General features: G+C 39.2%; 2 protein-coding genes, 1 non-coding gene and 1 pseudogene across 3 annotated transcripts; 2 read left to right on the top strand and 2 right to left on the bottom strand.

Annotated features, from left to right (window-relative positions):
- Positions 1–4,246: 4,246 nt before the first annotated feature.
- On the bottom strand, positions 4,247–5,392 carry LOC148930759 (uncharacterized). Its single transcript, XM_089067515.1, has one exon. It carries the CDS (start codon positions 5,390–5,392, stop codon positions 4,247–4,249), a length of 1,146 nt encoding a protein of 381 aa, XP_088923641.1.
- A 5,813-nt stretch (positions 5,393–11,205) lies between these two features.
- LOC125199751 (uncharacterized) lies at positions 11,206–12,291 on the bottom strand (annotated as a pseudogene).
- On the top strand, positions 11,718–11,824 carry LOC125199752 (small nucleolar RNA R71). Its single transcript, XR_007172628.1, has one exon. It is a non-coding gene; the product is annotated as a small nucleolar RNA R71 (small nucleolar RNA).
- A 6,649-nt stretch (positions 12,292–18,940) lies between the features above and the next one.
- On the top strand, positions 18,941–20,008 carry LOC125209962 (disease resistance protein RPP8-like). Its single transcript, XM_048109539.2, has one exon. It carries the CDS (start codon positions 19,011–19,013, stop codon positions 19,677–19,679), a length of 669 nt encoding a protein of 222 aa, XP_047965496.1. The 5' UTR covers positions 18,941–19,010; the 3' UTR covers positions 19,680–20,008.
- Positions 20,009–21,630: the final 1,622 nt, after the last annotated feature.

The following is a 21,630-nucleotide window of genomic DNA, read 5'->3' as shown; positions in this document are numbered from 1 at the left end:
TTGGACCAACTTCTTATTTCAATCATATGTTTATGACCACTTTTGACATTTACTCTTTTTATATAGGAGTACATACTTTTAGCTCTTCATGGTGAGTGGATAACACGGGTTTCAATTTAAAATCGGTAAAATGCAAGAATATTGAAAGGAAAAATTAGTTGAAATATTATTAGTTGAAAATAGAACTCACTTACTTATGAATAAATGTTTAATTTTTGTTGACGGTCCAAAAACAAAAAAATATATTAGGCGACTCTTTAGGATAAGTTCTTGAATTTAAACGGATTCTCTCTCATGATTTTAGCAAAGCCCAGATTGATCATTTAAAAGAAAAAATTTTAGGATGGCGGATGGAGAAAGCCATGGGGTTCGTCAATGGGATGGCGGATGGTCGTGATCCGAGCGTGTGGGGTGTGTTGCTTGGGTCGTGTAGAGTTCATCGGGACAACGAGATAGCAGAGATTGCGGGGAGGAAACTGGTTGAGTTGGATGGTTGTGATGCTGGTTATTATGTTTTGTTGTCGAATGTGTATGCGGCTGATGAGAAGTGGGGGGACGTTGCTCGGCTTCGAGGATTGGTAGAGGAGAAGAAGAAGATGAAGAAGAAGGTGTCGGGTAGAAGCGTGGTTGTAGTAGGAGATCAAGTGTGTAGTTTTGTAGCAAATGATAGATATTGTCAACAATCCAACCATAACTTTGATTTGTACGTGTAGCTTCTTGCTATTTTAGATGGAGTGTAGCTTCTTCTTTTTCTAGATTGTTTTTTATGTGTTGAAAGATCATCAATGTTGTCATTCTTGAATTTTTTTTCCCCATATATATATCCAGTTGTGATTTTAAAATGTACTCCATCTGTCCTAACTACGTTGATACATAACTTTTGGGCACGGAAATTAAGAAATTGTATTAAAAAAGTATGAGAAATGAATAAAGTAGAAAAAATAAAGAGAGGGTAAAGTAGATAGTGGAATTAAATAAGAGTGATTGAATGCTTTATTTTTTTATTTTAAAAAGGAGGTAGTTTAAGTGTTGATTTGGTGTTTCTCTTGTTTGGTTAGCTTTGTGACAGCCATGTAGTATTTTCTCTCACTTAATTTATGTGCCTTTAGTGTAGGATTAGTAGTTAAAATCAGTTTTTAGAAGTTAAGTGAAAGGATCATTAATTATATGTTTTTATCCATTGATTTTACACCTTGGGTAATAGGATTTAGGGAGAGAACAAGTACCTGCTTTCTTTTCACTTTTGGCAGCCATTTAGATTAGATAATATCAGCACTCCACATGCTTTTCATTTAAGCTTTAAGCACATTAGTTAGGGCCTTAAAGTTCACTTTCCTGGTTCCTAGCTTTCTTTAGGAGTTAACCCTTAGGACTGACTCATGCTAAACTTGCAATCAAAATGTCACCCACAAGTGTATGGGGGTATGTAGCACGTGGCAAGTTAAAATTATCGATCTTCGAAGACTAAGTGCCGGCTTGAGTACTACGATGCAATTTAGAACACTATCTAGACTATTAGAAGGAGTTTTTTTTTTTGGTTTTTCTACACTAAGATCAAAGAACAAGTAAGAAAGTAAAAGCAAAAGGAAATTAAGACAAGAAAAAGGATAGTTTTCACTCAAGTTGGAAAGATAGGGATATTGATCCGTTGGTATGGATCACGGGTGTTCACCTAGGGATCATGCTCATCTAAATGGTCTTATGTGTGGCTAGGAAGGTCGGGTTAATTGGTTAGACCCCCTCTCGGGTGCACCTAACACGTTGATCGGCCTCTAAGGTCGGAGTCTCCTCCCTACACTTCGAAACCAACTCCTACAACCTACGGACCCAAGCCCTCTCTCTAGCTATGTCTCTCTCGAGCACATACAACGCACGGAGTTGTTGGTCATTTAACTATCTAATTAAGCATCTTTCAACGACAATAATTAGAATAAGACATATCAAATTGGTACCTAATCAATTGGATAATGAAAAAGCACAACAACCAACAAAACCACCACATAAGACATAGATAAGCATAAATCAAGGTTTATCCCATGGAATCCATACAAGCTTCACCAATATCCCTAAATAAGAACTTAGCTACTCATAATGGAAGCTAAAACAAAGGAAAATACAAGAACAACAAAAGAAAACATAGTAAGAAAAGGTAATAGAACTCCCTAATGTAGACTTGATGTTGGGGAGGATCTTTCTTCTTCAATCTCTTGAAGATGGAAGTCTCCTTGCCTTTAATGACTTGTATCTCTCGATTTTTTCTCTCAATTTGTCGTGGGGAAGGTTAGAGTTCTAAATTGAGTTAGAACCCCTTTTATATTCGGAGTGAAAATCAGGACATTTAGCAAACACCCGGTCGGGTGATTTGTAGGTGATAAAACACCCGACCGGGTTTTCTTCCCGAAGCCGCTATTTTGCAAAACACCCGACCGGGTTTTCCGAGAAATGGAAGACACCCGGTCGGGTTTTCCTCCTGGAGTGGCTACTTCAAAACACCCGACCGGGTTTTCCGAGAAATGGAAAACACCCGGTCGGGTTTTCCTTCTGGAGAACTCCTCGAATTTCAGCTTCGGCTCGTTTCAACCTGTTTTCATCACAAAACTACGACAAACCCATCAACTCACCTAATTAGTGTATATGCGGTGAAAAAAACTTGTATTTAACATCTTAAACCATCAAAAGCACTCTTTAATCACCCATAAAACAAGACTAAAATATGAGTTTGTCAACTCCCCCAAACTTAAACACTTGTTTGTCCCTAAACAAGAAGAAGAAAATAAGAAGACAAACTCATGTAAGGATGTTGGAGTGTCATCATTGCCTCAGTAGAAATAAAGTATTCAACAAGTATCAATGGCCTCGTAGACGAGTATAACATTATAAGGTATTGCTTCAAGCTACTATCATGTACTCAACCTTGCCAATTTGCCCTCACTAGGAGAAAATGCAATGTGCATTTTAGAAATTTCACTCACTCTCAAAGTGTATGGCTCATGACATAACTCTCAAATCATCAAATCATGCATAGTTTACCATATGCTTGCTCGAAATCTACACTCTCCTCTACTACGGTGTGATTAAAGATCTAAGGTCCGAAAGGTCTTTTCTATAGGTTGTAATGTAGGCTCTTTGGATAGGTGAGGTAATTTTTGGCTAAAGTGACTTTAATCCCCAAGATATGACATATTCAACTTCACCAACTTTCTTCCCCAATCTTAGCTAGTACTAGGCTTTGCCTAGACTCTTCTCATCTACCAACATTCCACTTTTGTTCAATGCTTCTTTTTCAACTTTCAAGGCATCCTTTTTCACCCAATGTCAATTATTCACCATTTTTCTCTTTCATTTTTCTTTTCTTTTGTTTTCTTTCCCTTCTTTTTCTCTCTTTTTTTTTTTCCATGCTTTGCATGATATCATCACTATATTTTTTTTTTCTCTTTTCTAACTCAACAAACTTGTTTTTCATTTGCCAACACCACTTCCACATTTCTCTTTGATTTTTCAAAAGTACCATATGGCAATTCCAACCCCTCGGTTTGTCAAAGAAAAGGTTTATAGGCTCAAAGTGGGCTAACAAGGATTAATAACATAGTGGGTGAAACTAGGATTTGGCTAATAAAAATGGCCTAACATCCTCCCTTATCTCTATAGCCACTATGTAGACTCAAGGAGATCGCGAGCAAGTTCTAGAAACAAATGACATGTTTGAGATAAAACACACATTTAGTGATGGTATAGGCTTAATTCTCACAAGGTCATTTTGGCAAAAGACAAGGCACCATGCAATTCACTTTAGGCAATTTGAAATGAAAATTACATGTTACTTAGCCATATCAACAAGATTTTCAAAAATTTTTGCACAAAATCATCATTGGCAACTCCTCCAACAAATCCTCACACTCGTTCAAACATCACTTTCTCTCACCCTACTATCATTCTACCCAAGGGAAATTATTAAACACACTAAGAAAACAAGAAAAACATTCCTAAAAAGAAACAAAAACACAAAAATAATTGGAACAAAGAAACAAGGAAACACTCCCCAAAATCCACAATCAAGAATATCATGAGTTAAGATTACATGCCCACATATCATCATCAACTAGCATCAAAAGAATAGGGGTACAGACGGGGTATCATCAAATATAGAGAGATAGAGATAGAAGAGGGAATCCACTAGACACCCCCCCAAACTTATTCCAAGCAAAGCTAGGATAAGTTTGAAAGAGAGTGGATCTCCCGTGGACCTTCACTGTGGAGGCGGAGGTGGATACTGCCAAGGGCCGCGAAATTCATCGAACCGAGCATTGAGGTTGGCCCATTGTGCAGTGTTGAACTCGGTAAATTGACTCCAGTTCTCCTCATACCGGTTCCATCGCGCATCATTCTGAGTTTCGAACTGGTTCCACCTCGCCTCATACTCAGTCAGCCGTGCATCGTTCCGGGCCCACTGTTCTTCCTGCCGAAGCTCCATACGTGCCATCCTCTCATTGATCGAGCTGTAGTCCTCTTCTTCTCTCTCTTGGCGGCTTCTTGTCCTCTGAGCGCTTGTCCCGGCTCCACCATCACCATATGGCGGTATCTCTGCATCGGGTTCCTCATGAACCTCCTCTTCATCTTCGTTCGCATGCCCTATCATCAAATGCTCAGGGACCTCGGGAGCCTCGGGAAATTCCGCGTGATCAAGCTCTTCATACTCATCCGGATCAACCTCTTCAAATCTTTTATTTGGATATCGGGATGCGATAGCTTGGTGGATTGGGGAATTCATCTTCCAGTTCCTCTTCTCTATGGCGCCATTGATGTACGTGTTGATGGGGTCCGGGAGAGGAAAGTGATCCTTCAACCTCTGCAAGAAAAAGGCCTGGCCTCCATCTACTCCAAGATCATGTGATCTCCGGAGTATTTCAATATCCATAACCGTAGATCCTATATCATGCTCAAATCCCCTCATGTCCACCTCCAAGTGGCGCGCAATTGCGCCTACCACAGCACCGCAACATATAGTCCCTGTACTCCTCCTCGATGCTCGCTCTAAGTTCTTCACAATATAGTGGGCCATATTCATTGGCCTTTTGTGTACAAGGCACCATAACAAAAACAGCTCATCTTTTTGTACACTCCCTGTTTCGGTACGTGCAAAAGGGTGATTATTGCAGGCCTTCTGAATCATCCGGAGAACTGGATTACGGATCATGGAGCTCTTGGCCCGGGCAGCCTTGAACCCCTCTGTCTCAAGAGTGATGTCGTTCCAGAATCTACTGTTCTTGAACTCCATCGACATGTCATACTCATCCGTAGTGATCCCATAAATCTCCTTAAGCTCTTGCATTGATAGCTCATATTCATTGTTCCTTAGTCGGAACCTTATGGCCACAATATTCCTTCCTCGCATCTGTACCACCAATGTGGTTAAAAACTCGAGAGTGAGACGATGGTAGGAAACAATCTCCCTTGTGAAGATTCCGTTGAGTTCCCCCACGTTACATAGTTCATCAAAGCATTGAAGGAGGCCCAAGTTGTGCAAAAGTGCCCGGCAAGGTTGTCTCGCAACCCTGTAATCCTGTCGGGCCAAAACCTTCCATTTAGTCCGCTCTTCTGCAGTTCTTAGGGCGACCGAACATGCTGACGCTGAAAGGACCATTGTACCTACAAATGCCAAGTATTAAATTGCAATGTAATCAAAATCTAGAAGAATCTATCAACCCATCAAAGTAAAAGTACTCCCCCAAACTTAGCTCAAAGGCTAACATACACAAGTTAACACCATAGAGTACTTTTCTCTACTCTCTATCATCAAACTAAACATTTAAAAACACAAGAGTAGGCATCACCTCCAAATAATTGCTTATATATCAACAATCTAAGAATATAACAAAAGAAACTAAGCGTAAATTACACTTTAAGCTCAAGAGATGCACAAATTCATTCTATTCTTGTTCTAAAGTGCAAAGCTCAAAAATTTTACTTCATCATATCACAAAAATCATCATCAATCCTCATGCTTGTAGCCAAATTCTCCCCTAAAACCAATCAATCACAATTGTTAATAATTCAAACCAATATCTCTCACAACTACACCATCCATTCATTGTCTTATCCTTCTACCATCACAACTCCTCATCAACATGAAACAAATGATCAACAATGTCCAATAAAGCAACACATCAACACATTCAACTTCACATTATGCAAACAAGTTCAAAATTCTCACCCATTCTAGCAATTCTACAACAAATCCACTCTTAATCCTCTAAAACCCACAATTATGCATCAAAATCATCATAATCTTCCATAAATCACTCAATATTCAACAATGATACATGGGTAGAGAAGAATAGAGGGAGAAATTCATACCTTTAGGGCTTAATTCAAGTAGAACTCGAAAATTAGCTTCTTGCCTTGTTCTCACAAAATTCCACCACTTAAATGGTTTAAAATGTGTAAAAGATGAAGTAGAAGAGATATTAGAGTGTAGAAGTGAGATTAGAAGGGAGAAATTGAGAGGAATTCACCGAAATTCGAAATTTGGGGAGCTAGGGTTCGCGTCGGGTGATTCTGCCGGGTTTTCTCTTTCTCCAGCTATATATACGCGAGCAAAACACCCGACCGGGTGATTCGGAAATTAGAAACACCCGGTCGGGTTTTCTTCCTGGAACACGACCCTTCTGCAAAACACCCGACCGGGTTTTCCAGAAAATGGAAAACACCCGGTCGGGTTTTCTCTCTGGACTCCCGCTTGCTTATCCTAAACACCCGACCGGGTTTTCCAGAAAATGGAAAACACCCGGTCGGGTTTTCTCTCTGGACTTGAACCCTGTTTTTTTCGTTCCTTCCAATTTCCACTCTTTCATTTTCATTTTCCTGTTCCAACACTCTAAAACAAAAACAAACCCAAGAAAAATGAGAGAAAAACACATTGACACAAAATAAAATTGTACCTACTAGGGGTTGCCTCCCCCATAGCGCAATTGTTTAACGTCGTTTGCCCGACGGTCTTCAAGCTTTAATCATTCGGTTAAGGTCACCACGAAGACCTCATCTTGTTGCTCCCTTGTGTAGAACCTTTTAATGTTGTGGCCATTCGCCATGAAAGTACTTCCATCGGCCCCAATAAGCTCCATTGTTCCATTGGTCATCACATTTTTTATAGTGAATGGCCCCGACCATTTAGACTTGAGCTTGCCCGGGAAGAACCTCAATCTATGATTGTAGAGTAGTACCGCATCCCCCGGGGAGAACTCTCTCTTTTCAATCATCTTGTCGTGATAGGTCTTCAACCTTGCCTTGTAAATAGAGGAATTGACATAAGCCTCATTCCTAAATTCTTCTAGCAAATTGAGGTGAAGCATTCTTTCCTTTCCGGCCTTCAAGAAATCCAAGTTCAATTTCTTCACACCCCAATATGAGCGATGCTCCATCTCTACCGGAAGGTGGCACGACTTTCCAAATACCAATTGATATGGCGACATCCCAATGGGTGTCTTATAAGCCATCCTATATGCCCACAATGCATCATCAAGTTTAAGTGACCAATCCCTTCGATTTGTGTTCACCGTCTTCTCTAGGACTTGCTTCACCTCCCGGTTGGCTAACTCGGTTTGACCATTAGCTTGAGGGTGGTAGGGTGTTGTTACTCTATGCTTCACTCCATATCTAATAAGCACACTTGCCAACCATCGATTATTGAAATGGGAACCTCCATCACTAATTAGGGCTCGTGGGGTGCCAAATCTTGTGAAGATATTCTTTTGGACAAACTTAATCACAACCTTAGAATCATTGGTGTGGGTAGGAATAGCCTCTACCCATCTAGACACATAGTCCACCGCCAAGAGAATATATTGATAGCCACATGATGATGGAAAGGGGCCCATGAAATCGATCCCCCAAACATCAAACAACTCAACTTCCACAATAGGGGTCATAGGCATCTCTTTCTTCTTTGACACCCCCCGGTCCTTTGGCACTCATTGCATTGCATCATGAACTTTTGGCAATCTCCATAGATACTTGGCCAATAAAGGCCGCTTTAAAACACCTTCATCGCGGTTCGGTTTGCTCCAAAATGTCCCCCACTTGGTGCGGAGTGACAATGCATAATAATGGATTCCCATTCCTCTTGAGGAGCACATCTTCTAATTACCATGTCGGCACATCTTCTAAAGAGGCAAGGCTCATCCCAAAAATAGAACTTCACATCATGGAAGAACTTCTTCTTTGCATAATCCGTGAGCCCATCCGGAACTACCTTAGCAACAAGATAATTCACTATGTTAGCATACCATGCCACCTTGCCTTGAGCCACATAGAACAAGTGTTCATCCGGGAATTCTTCATTTATGACCAATTTCAACTTCTCTTCTTCACTAGCATGTTCCAATCTTGATAGATGATCCGCCACTACGTTCTCACACCCTTTTCTATCTCGGATCTCAAAATCAAATTCTTGAAGAAGCAAGATCCATCTTATAAGTCTTGGTTTCGCATCTTGTTTTGCAAAAAGATGACGGATGGCGGCATGGTCGGTGAAGACAATAGTCTTGGCCCCAATGAGATAAGGGCGGAACTTGTCAAATGAGTAGACCACCGCAAGCATTTCCTTCTCGGTAGTGGTGTAGTTAACTTGAGCCGAGTCCAATGTTCTACTAGCATAGTATATCACCCGGAATAACTTGTCTCTCTTTTGCCCCAAAGCCGAGCCTACCGCTACATCACTTGCATCACACATGATCTCAAAGGGTTGTGACCAATCGGGAAAGATCAATATTGGAGCGCTCACCAATGCCGCTTTGAGCTTCTCAAACGCCTGCACACATTCAAGAGTGAAATCAAATTTTACATCTTTAGCTAGTAAATGACAAAGAGGTCTAGCAATATGTGAAAAATCTTTGATGAAACGCCTATAGAACCCCGCATGGCCTAGGAAGCTCCTCACGGCCTTCTCACTAGAAGGAGGTGGCAATTGCTCAATGGCCGCTATCTTGGCTCTATCCACTTCAAGTCCCTCGGATGAAATTTTGTGCCCTAACACGATCCCATCTCTAACCATAAAATGGCACTTCTCCCAATTGAGAACTAGATTGGTCTCCTCACATCTCTGCAAAACCTTGGTTAGATTATCCAAGCACATATCATATGTCATGCCAAAAACAGAGAAGTCATCCATAAAAACCTCCATAATGTCCTCAACCATATCATGAAAAATAGACATCATGCATCTTTGAAAAGTAGCCGGGGCATTACAAAGCCCAAAAGACATTCTTCTATATGCATACACACCGTAGGGACACACAAAAGCCGACTTATGTTGATCCTCGGGGGCTATCAAAATTTGGTTATAACCCGAGTATCCATCAAGAAAACAATAATGCTCATGTCCGGCTAGCCTATCCAACATTTGATCAATAAAAGGGAGGGGAAAATGGTCTTTCCTAGTAGCCGAATTTAAAGTACGATAGTCAATGCAAACTCTCCATCCGGACACCACTCTAGTTGCTATCAACTCATCATTTTTCCCTTTTACTACGGTAGTACCCCCCTTTTTGGCTACCACTTGAGTAGGACTCACCCACTCACTATCGGATATAGCATAAATGATCCCGGCATCTAACCATTTCAACACTTCTTTTCTAACAACATCTTGCATAATAGGATTTAATCGCCTTTGGTTTTGTACCTTAGGCTTGTACCCCTCTTCTAAGTGAATCCTATGCATGCAAATGGTTGGGCTTATTCCCTTAATGTCCGATATGGACCACCCAATAGCACTCTTGTGCTTTCTAAGAACTCTCAACAACTTATCTAACTCGGAACTAGAGAGGGAAGATGATACAATTACCGGAAAGGTATCATTCTCTCCAAGGAAGGCATATTGCAAGTGTGATGGTAGTGGCTTCAACTCAATCTTCTTGCTTTCTACTTCTTCCTTGCTATCTTCACTTTCATCCCTAAGAGGTAGAAATTGTGGACGACGTGATCTAGGAATCTCTTTAGCCGAGTCCAAAGCACCTACAAATTCCAACAACTCAAGGTTAACATCTAAAATATCAAGAGAGTGAGAAGAATAAATAGAGTGAGAAATGCATCTCTCCAATTGATCATCCAAGTAAGAGGCCGGTGCCACTCTTCCAACACACTCATCCATCACGGTCACAACATTGCAATGTTGAAGACTTCCTCCCGGTTCCACATCATGCCTCTTCAAGGCCTCATAGATCGAAAATGTCACACTCTCATCATTAAGGCGGAGTGTAAGTTCTCCCTTTGAAACATCTATCATGGCCTTCCCGGTAGCAAGGAATGGTCTCCCCAATATAAGAGGTACAACTCTATCCTCTTCCATATCCAACACCACAAAGTCAACGGGGAATATAAAGTCATTCACCCTCACCAAAATATCTTCAACTATGCCCGAGGGGTATGATATAGACCTATCGGCCATTTGTAAAGTAATGCTAGTGGACTTCAACTTGCCAATATTCAACTTGTTGAAAAAGGACAATGGCATAAGATTGATGCTAGCACCTAGATCGCACAAGGCATTCTCCACAAAGCAATTTCCAATAGTGCACTCAATAGTAAAGCTCCCCGGATCCGACTTCTTGGCCGGTAACTTCTTTTGAATAATTGCACTACAACTCTCCGTTAAGTTGACCGTCTCATATTGCCCCCATTTCCTCTTTTGTGAGACAACATCCTTGAGGAACTTTGCATAGCTCGGCAGTTGTTGAAGTGCTTCAACAAGAGGGATGTTGATTTGAACTTTCCTAAAGATATCCAAAAATCTTGAAAATTGCTCATCCTTCTTCTTCTTTTGTATCATTTGAGGAAAGGGAAGCTTAACTTCCATGGGTTTGGGAGGAACAATTATCTCGGGTTGAACCTTAGGCGAGATCTCCGGTGGTGTTTCCATCTCTATTTCCTCTTCTTCTTCGGGTTGAACAATAGCTTCCTTTTCGGGCATAGAGGGACCCTCATAGCTTGTTCCACTCCTCAAATTAATTGCCTTGCACTCTTTTGGGTTAGGAATAGTGTTGCTTGGAAATTGCCCCGGTTGATGAATTTGACCCACAGTTTGAGCAATTTGACTCATTTGGTGCTCCAAGGCCCCCATTCTTGTAGCAACTTCTACCACCGCCGTCTCAACTTTATCAATCCTCTTGGTAGAGTGTTCCATAATCCCATCGGTCTTCTCCATCAAAGCTTTTAGAAGCTCATTGGTAACATCACTTGAAGACTTTGAAGTGCTAGGTGAATTGTTAACCCCACTTGGTTGAATAGCATTATTCGGATTCCCATACGAAAGATTTGGATGTGTATTGAAGGATGGACGATAATTACCACCCCCATTGTTGGGGCGATAATTGTAGAAGTTCCTTTGATTTCCTCCTTGATGCACATAATTAACATCCTCTACGGTAGGTTGAGGCTCTACATTGGGTGCCATCCCCAAACTTATGCTATCCACCTTTTGATTGAGAATCATCATTTGTTGGTTGAGGAGATTGAATGCATCCGAATCAACAACCGAAGCTACCGGCATAGAGCCATCTCGACCCGAGCTCCAACTCTTGCTAGTGTATGCAAGCCTTTGAAGCATCTTCTTGCACTCATCAACCCCTTTGTCCAAGAATGATCCCCCCGAACCAAAGTCTAGTTGACTTTTGATAAATTCCGAGCATCCATTATAGAAAAGGCTCACTTGATGGCCCGGAGACAACCCATGGTTAGGACACTTCTTCAACAAAGCATTGAATCTCTCCCATGCTTCGAACATAGACTCTTGGCTCTTCATTTTAAAGTGGGAGATCTCCGCTTGTAGGTTGAGAGTAGAGCTAAGAGGGAAGAACCTCTCCAAGAACTTTTTGGCTAAGTCGTCCCAACTTATAACCGACCCCGGCTCAAGGTTATCAAACCAATCTCTAGCATATCCCGTCAATGAGAATGAGAATAGCCTAAGCTTGATTGTATCTTCGGAAACCCCATTAAGCTTGGTAGTGTTGGCAATCTCCAAAAATTTGGCTAAGTGCATATTAGGATCCTCCGTGGGCCTTCCCGAGAAAACACGTTGCTCCACAAATTGGATCAATGCCGTCTTCAACTCAAAATTGTTGGCATTTACTCTTGGATCAATGGGTGGCATTGGGATATTAACGTTCCCAAATGCATTTCTAACCGGTGCCTCTCTTCTCCTTTCCTCCTCTCTTTCCCTTCTCATCTCCTCCATTTGTTGTTGTAGTTGGAGGATGATTTGGTCTTGATTAAGGGGAGGTGGAGGTGGAGGTGGTACTTCCTCGTTGTTCCCATTTGGATTTTCCATTGGCTCAACTAGATGTTGAGCTCGTGCTCTCCTCCTTCGTCCTCCTCTTCTTCTATTGGCGGCTTCTATCTCTAAATTAATCGGCTCAATGGGTAGATGCCTTGAGCGCGTGAGCATAAAAACCTACACAACACAAGAGAGGAAACAAAGGGAAATTAGAGCTAAACTAGAAAACTAAACTAAATAAAGCAAGTAAATGTCTAAACTAGTATTCTCTATCTTATCACAATATCAAACACAAAAGCAAATTAGTCCCCGGCAACGGCGCCAAAAACTTGACTCATGCTAAACTTGCAATCAAAATGTCACCCACAAGTGTATGGGGGTATGTAGCACGTGGCAAGTTAAAATTATCGATCTTCGAAGACTAAGTGCCGGCTTGAGTACTACGATGCAATTTAGAACACTATCTAGACTATTAGAAGGAGTTTTTTTTTTGGTTTTTCTACACTAAGATCAAAGAACAAGTAAGAAAGTAAAAGCAAAAGGAAATTCAGACAAGAAAAAGGATAGTTTTCACTCAAGTTGGAAAGATAGGGATATTGATCCGTTGGTATGGATCACGGGTGTTCACCTAGGGATCATGCTCATCTAAATGGTCTTATGTGTGGCTAGGAAGGTCGGGTTAATTGGTTAGACCCCCTCTCGGGTGCACCTAACACGTTGATCGGCCTCTAAGGTCGGAGTCTCCTCCCTACACTTCGAAACCAACTCCTACAACCTACGGACCCAAGCCCTCTCTCTAGCTATGTCTCTCTCGAGCACATACAACGCACGGAGTTGTTGGTCATTTAACTATCTAATTAAGCATCTTTCAACGACAATAATTAGAATAAGACATATCAAATTGGTAGCTAATCAATTGGATAATGAAAAAGCACAACAACCAACAAAACCACCACATAAGACATAGATAAGCATAAATCAAGGTTTATCCCATGGAATCCATACAAGCTTCACCAATATCCCTAAATAAGAACTTAGCTACTCATAATGGAAGCTAAAACAAAGGAAAATACAAGAACAACAAAAGAAAACATAGTAAGAAAAGGTAATAGAACTCCCTAATGTAGACTTGATGTTGGGGAGGATCTTTCTTCTTCAATCTCTTGAAGATGGAAGTCTCCTTGCCTTTAATGACTTGTATCTCTCGATTTTTTCTCTCAATTTGTCGTGGGGAAGGTTAGGGTTCTAAATTGAGTTAGAACCCCTTTTATATTCGGAGTGAAAATCAGGACATTTAGCAAACACCCGGTCGGGTGATTTGTAGGTGATAAAACACCCGACCGGGTTTTCTTCCCGAAGCCGCTATTTTGCAAAACACCCGACCGGGTTTTCCGAGAAATGGAAGACACCCGGTCGGGTTTTCCTCCTGGAGTGGCTACTTCAAAACACCCGACCGGGTTTTCCGAGAAATGGAAAACACCCGGTCGGGTTTTCCTTCTGGAGAACTCCTCGAATTTCAGCTTCGGCTCGTTTCAACCTGTTTTCATCACAAAACTACGACAAACCCATCAACTCACCTAATTAGTGTATATGCGGTGAAAAAAACTTGTATTTAACATCTTAAACCATCAAAAGCACTCTTTAATCACCCATAAAACAAGACTAAAATATGAGTTTGTCAAGGACGTGTTTGGTTAATTGGTTATCTCCAGTTAGAGAAAAGTAATGTCGTCGGAACAGTGTATTTTAAGTGTTTGGTTTGCAAAATGCCCTAAAGTGCAGGCGTGGCGGAGCCAGAAATCTCATCATGGGGGGTCCAAATTTAAACTTAAATAAATTACATAAATTAAATTATAAGGTTCAAAATGTAAAAGTTAAATGCAATCACATCATAACATTTGTCTTCTATCCTTCATCTTCTGAAATCGCTGCATAATAGTTTCATTGGTAACTTTAACAAACACATCATTTTCATATAAGGAACTAAGCAACCATTCAACTGATTAAGAATCAAAAGAAGAAAGTTTCTTAAAATAACGATCCATATACCTACAAAAATAGTCAACATTGATTAAGTTTGCAAAATATAAATCATACACAAAAAAGATAAAATTCATCTTATGCTTCACAACAAAAAGAATAAAGAGTAAACAAAATATACAATATGCTCAAATCTAAAATATTGTTGTCACAAATCAAATAGTGTAAAACTATTAATACATACACATCAAATTAAGAAACGGGTTAAAGAATTCCAACACAGAACCGCCGTAGCCATTGAATTACATAAGCTATCTTCTTTCTCCTCATTTGAATTTTATGTGTACTAATTTAGAGCTTGAATATGATTATTTAGGTCTCAATTTACATAAATATTGCAGCCAAACAAAAAAACAACATATATAGAAAAATCAATTGAATTATATTTGAGTTTTAAAATATACCTAGGTTTAGATAACTAGATTTCAGATTACGCGGCAGAAAGAGTAGAACTGCAACAGAAGGAGAAAACTAATTAAGAGGAAACGATTTATAGAATATAATTTTGTTGAAATCTATCTTTAATTTTATATATTATAATTATAATTAATGTGAAATTACTAAAATACCCCTAGGTTTTTTTAAAAATTAGTGGGGGGGCCATGGCCCCCTTGGCCCCACCCTCCCTCCGCCCTTGAGTGCAGCCCGTGTTATTAATCTGTGGCTCATCTCGAACCGCGAGATTTCCACTGTTTAGGCTAGAGATGTATCTCCCACCTCCCCCTGCGATAGAGCAGGTTGTGGAGGTAAAATTTCTCTCTCCCATTATTATCCCTCTCTCTCTCCTTCATCTTTCCTCTCGGCTCTCATCTCCTATAAAATCTGAGCCATTTTTTTTTTCAAAATTCTTTTCTTTCTAAGATTGTTCTTGGATTGGAGTGATTTTCCAGAGATTTCGATTGGATTAATGTTTGAGGCGATGATGGTAGCTAAACAAGATCTGAACCTCTTTCTTTTCAATATTTTATTTTGATTAACATGTCTTTAATCCAGATATTTTCTGTAAAAAAAAAAATTTGTGTTACTTTATTTTATAAATTTTGATGTGTTATGTATCTTGTCTGCAAAAAATTTATGTTCTTCAATGCAGTTCGTCATTAGTTTGTGTTAAATTCTTCAAATTTTGGATTTGGGTTTTGTTGCTTTTTAATTGTTTTTATTCCTCATAATAAAATTAATTGTTCTTGCTCAAAACTTGTGGTGTTGCTTTTCACATCTGTTCGCAATCTGTTCCTTTTTTTCTCAAAAATTATTGATTCAATGATTTTGTCATATGGTTATTTCATCTTCATAATTTCATTGATTTTCACATTAAATATGGACTGTTTGATTATTAACATAAGTTTTCTTTAATCAATGATAAATATGCTTAAACTTGATAAAATTAAGACTACTATATTCTTAAATAATCAACAAATTAACTACTGATTTAGTTAATAATCCAAAAATGTTTATGGTAATCTTTACATTAGTTTTTTTCTGTAAGGATATTTCTGTAATTTCTCATCTTACCTATAAACAAATTTGTGAACTTATCTAAATTAACCAAACAACATCATAAAAATTGTATCCCGACGTTATCTTACCGGAAGCCCGAAACTACTATCTTCGTCTTTACATTAGTTTTTTTCCTTAGCCTTTTTGACTTAGTCTCTTTTGTTTTTCTAATCTTAGGAATGTTCATGCAAGTTGCTGCTTTGTTATTATTTTTGAAATGTTCTTATTTATGCCAAGTGCAAAAATTTCTCACTAATGCTTTTATTTTTCTGCCAAATTGTCCAGTTTATCAACTTGCCCAGTCTGCGTTTCAGTTTAATTGCTTTCTTCTTATTGTATTTTATTTGCACCTTTAGTTCCAACATTAGTTTAAGTTATTTATATTTCGTAGTTTAGTACTTTAGTTCACACCCCCAATTAAGAACGTGACAACATTGCTAAACCTTTCCAAGTGTGGAAATACATAACGGATGCTACCGTTCCTTGTGGGTTCGACACCCTGACTTACCATATGCTAATTAATACTCCCTCCGTCCACTTAGAGCACGATTACCATTTTTGGCCGTCCACAAAAAAATAAAGTACAATCATTTATGGAAAGTTTTCAACAAATAATAACCATACACATCATTCCACTAACACTACTTCTCACTTACTTTTTCTCCTTCTCTCTTACTTTTTTCCCTTATCTCTTACTTTACCAATTCTACATTAAAACTCATGCCATACACAAATTGCTCTATTTTTTGTGGACGGAGAGAATAATATTTTGGAAAGTGAGAACTTATAAATCTTGTAGAATAGGAAGGGACACGTGCCGTAGGCAAGCGTGCAAAACTTCGACCTTTCAGAGGTGTATATAAGATTTTATAAGAGTTGTTATTCTTGGATAAGTCATACCAATGGATTTTGAAATGTTGTTGTTAGGGTACGCAAAATGGTGCACTTTCTTGGTCTGGACCCGAGGCGCGGCTGAGGGAATAGCGGTGGTGAGTGAGGCGGGCCATAGAGGGTGCATGCCGATAGCCATGGGCCACATGGCAGGCAGACTGTTGTTGAATTTGATTTTCTACTTTTTCCCCCTTTGTATATATAAATAGTACAATTCTAGCCTAATTTGTGGTTCGATTGTTGTGAGTGTTTGTCGTGTGGCCTGAAAGGCTGATCGAGTTATTCATATTCGATCGAGTATTCTAGAGTGGGATTAAGTAGCTTGGAATTAGGTCTTGGAGTGTAGATTCTTGTAATCTTGTTTGTACATTGAATTCAATGTTCTTCCCTTCTCCCATGGACATAGGTTTAATGCCAAACCTAGTAAGCCTCATGTTATTGAGTCATCTTGATTTGCTTTATAAACATTCCGATCATAACAACACTGTAAATTTCGTGTTCTTGAGTCATCTTACATTATTATTTGTTTAGTAATCGTTCCGATCATAACAACCGATGTAACACGTAAATAGTATACGTCTTTCTCATTTATGGATCGACTGTTGCAAGTGCCTTCCATTTCTAAACCAAATGATAAAGTTATAATTTTAATTTCGACATGCATTTATAGATATCAGATTATGATAAATCAGAGCACAAATAAACTGCAAGAACTGGTCACAGGCTCGATTTTTGCCCGAATAACACAGTGCGTAAAATCCTCCTCAACTGTTCTTTGAACCACTATCAATTTGGCTCTAGCTACGGCCACACACTCCACCACATACACTTGCATAAAGAAGCCTTTCTTTGGAAAGAGCCGATGAAAGGAATTCACCTAAGCGGCATTCGTCGACAATGGGTACCACACAACGGTCTGCTCATCGTTACATCTGGGATCACAATAATAAAACTAACAGAGAATAACCTAATCTCACCCAACATTGAAGAAAGCTCTAGCAGTTGGAATTTCCCAACGAGGTAATTATCAGGCAAAAAGGCCCGAGATGTGGAGAAAGATAGTGTGTGAAGACGAATTTGCCCTTCACCAAACGTACACAAACAGTGCCAAAAAGTGCAAAAAATCTTCAAACGTGCGTAACTACAAGTATGGGTACGGCTGATGATATTTATTTTGTTTAGGCACCGCAAAGGTGAGAGCATACAAGTCTAGGGCCTAATTAGACAGTTCACTCTAACTTATAAATCACCAAGAATAAGACCTCAGTGCGAAATATAAACTTCGCATATGTATTGTACTATGTACACTTTCACCGTCTCATAAGAATAGAAACTTTATTGACGACACTGATTTTAATGTAAAGTTGGTTAGTATGAGACATATAAAGAGAAAATAATTAAAGTATTGTTGGTAATGTAATCTGTGATGAAAAAGTTTTCAAAAATAGAAATTGACTAATTTTAAAAGACGGGTCAAAATGACAAAAGTAGACTATTTTTGTGACCTATGGTAAATATTTGGGATTTCAAAGGCTTAAAAGATTCCATTGATCTATCGATTGGAGGGAAAAGTCTTACGAAATAAATTGTGCTTCATCATCATCCGATCAACCCGCACGGTCCGCGAATAGGGTGTGAGGAGAGGATGCATTCAGTATTACTTGGCGCATTCTACCCAGGGTTTGTTAGCCGGCACAGCGTGACCCCCGAGGGGAGCACGCCTTTTATGGAAGGAGTTTTAAAAAAATGTTAGGTGAATCGAAAATGATAATATTATAATCAAATTGATATTATAAAATGTTAGGTGAATTATTTTATGACGTATCATGTGCAGATATAATGAAAGTAACTTTAACCTATAATTATATTCTACCTACACTAGGAAGTAGGAACACATCAATAGTTGGACTAATAATAAAGACGAATGCGTTAAATTGCTAATTTTCTTAACTTGCTAACTTATTTAACTCATCAATGAGTGTATTAAAAATGTTAAAATAAATTGCTAATTTTAACTACATTGCATTGATGCGTTAAAAAATTAGCAAACTAAGAAAGTTAGAAAAAAAAAACCAATTAAAATCCATATAAATTAGAGTGTGTATCCGACAACTATATTGCCTTATTTTAATTGCTGATTACAACGTGTGAGAAAAGGTGTTGCCTTTTCACCTACACAGTTAGGTGAATCATAAATGCCAACATTGACTTTGAAGTCCTCTGTATAAACTCTTTAACTTAGTTTTCTCAGATCCATTTTCTGGCATTATTTATCATTATCATTCTGTGTGTGCATCCGTAGAGAGAATTGTTAATCATGGCTGCTTATGGAGCTCTGGTTTCTCTTATGCATATCATAGATACCCTCAAGAAACATCCTTCTCCTCCCATTTCTATCGACGAAAAACAAGTTCAATCCCTCACTCAAAACATTACCTTCTTGCAGGATTTTCTTGATGGCTATGTTTCCCCTTTTGCTGATAGCCACGAAGCTGATCCATTGGAGCGTCGCATTGCTGATGCAGTTTACGCGGCTGAGGATGTTATCGAATCCCATATTGTGGATCAAATTCACAGTGGATCCACAATCGTTGCAGATCATGACTTCTATCACAATCTACACAAAGTGATAGAAGAAATGGATCTGATCAACAAAGAGGTGAAGAGCATTGCACTTCAAGCTCAGACCAAGCAGAAGCCCGTTGCTGCCTTGTCGGCGTCTTCTCCCACTGTGAAAGAGAACGTGATCGTGGGCTCTAACGAAGTTTTTCTTGACGTTTTGGATAAGCTCACCAGTGATCAACTCAACCGCCAGATCATCCCCATCACGGGGATGGGTGGCATTGGTAAGACCACTCTTGCCATGAATCTATTTGAGAATGCACTTGTTAAGGAGCGCTTTGATATTCGTGCTTGGACTACAATTTCTCAAACATATAATGTTAGAGAAACACTCAGAGAACTTCTTTTTCGAGCTAGTGGATGAGATTCAAGTAGTGATCTTAGTGAGAATGAGTTGGGACAAAAATTATACCAGTTTCTGTTCGGTAGGAGATATCTCGTAATAATGGATGATATGTGGAGCATAAAGGCGTGGGAGAAGATAAAAAATTTCTTTCCTGATAACCAAAATGGGAGTCGAATAATCGTAACAACTAGGCTGTCTGACTTGAGTTCTCAATTGAACGAGTCTTGTATAGTTGGCATGAAATTTTTAGATGAGGCTAGTAGTTGGGATTTATTTTGTAAGACCGTGTTCGGGAAAGAAAATTGTCCAATTGAGTTGGAATATATTGGAAAGAATATTGTGTAAAATTGTAAAGGACTTCCTTTATCAATTGCTACAATAGGAGGTCTTTTGGCAAAATCTGAGCGCACAAAAGAAAGTTGGGAGCGTATAGAGCAAATTTTAAATTCAATTGTTATTAACACTAACGATGGATTTTGCTTGAAAATACTGAGGATGAGCTATATCCATCTACCGAACTATTTAAAGCCATGCTTTTTGTATATGGGTGTTTTTATGGAAGATTACTGTATTCGTGTGTCAGCGCTTAAGAAGTTATGGGTTTCTGAAGGATTTTTAAAACCATGGCGTGGAAAATGTTTGGAAATGCCTGCGCAAGAGTATTTTAAGGAATTGGTTGATAGAAATCTCATTTTAGTTGATAAATTGGTGTTTGTGGGAAACATTAAGTTTTGTAAAATTCATGATATGTTGAGAGATTTGTGTTTAAAAAAGCCGAAAAGGAAAGATTTTACCATGTCATAGGAGATGATCCTCCGGCCAGTATTAGCGAACGTCGAGTCGTTCTTAAAACTGCAGGGTTGTTAGGATCTTTGTCACATACTCGTTCCATAATATGTGAGTATTCTGAAACAGCAAGTGAGGATGAGAAAGTTCTGCGGTCTCGCGATCTTAGATTGTTGAGGACATTCATGGCATGTTATTCTGAGAGTTATTTCCTAGAAAATGTGTTTGAATTGGTGAACTCACGGTACCTTAATATCACAGTTCATGATGAGTCCAGATTCTCTAGTTCAATTGATCTCCTTTGGAATCTACAGACATTGATTATTTATCCATCTTTTCGGAACGATCTACATGTACCAAATGAAATTTGGAAACTGCATCAACTTCGGCATCTTGAATTTGCGGTGGACGAATTGATTCTCCCAAATCCTCCTTGTGACGATAGTGACATTGTCATTATGGAGAATCTGCAAACACTCAAAGGAGTTGCGAATTTGTTATTGAATGAGGAGGTGGCTAAAAGAATTCCCAATGTGAAGAAATTGCATTTAAAATACACTTCGGATCAAATGGAGGGAGAAAACTGTCTAAGCTATCTTCAATGCTTCAGTAAATTGGAAAACTTACGCTGCAGCACCTTTTGTCAAAGTGGTGACTTTTTGCTGAGGATTAATTTCTCCAACTCTATCAAGAAGATAAACCATCATCGACTTGGGCCCGCTCTGATACTATATTAGAAATAGGCCACTCACCCCTTAAAAGGCCTCATAAGGGGGAGGGTTATCCACACTTATATAGAGAAGCTAGGATCATCACCAAACCGATGTGGGACAAGGATATGGAGAATTTAACAGAAATATTGCCTAAAATCGGTCCGTTACCTCTTCTTGCGAAGCTCGTATTAAGATTTGGTGTCTTCAAAACAGGCAAGTGGGAAACAATTGAAGGCCAGTTCCAGAAGCTCAAGTTTCTACAGTTGTATTCATGTGTAGGTCTAGTAAATTGGATTGTGTCTGACAGCTCCCACTTTCCACTTCTCGAGAAGCTTAGTCTCGATTATTTACCCAATCTCGAAAAAATCCCATCTGAAGTTGGAGAAATAGCAATGGTGAAATCGATTTCATTGGATGCTTGCAGTGAAGAAGCTGTGGTGTCAGCGAAAAAGATAGTAGAAGAACGTGAG

Source organism: Salvia hispanica, chromosome 3 (assembly GCF_029641045.1).
Source record: "Salvia hispanica isolate PSC_SH4W2 chromosome 3, Shi_PSC_v1, whole genome shotgun sequence".
NCBI classification, from domain to species: domain Eukaryota; kingdom Viridiplantae; phylum Streptophyta; class Magnoliopsida; order Lamiales; family Lamiaceae; genus Salvia; species Salvia hispanica.
Note: the sequence above shows the minus strand (reverse complement) of the source record. Positions and strands in the feature narration are given on the sequence as shown.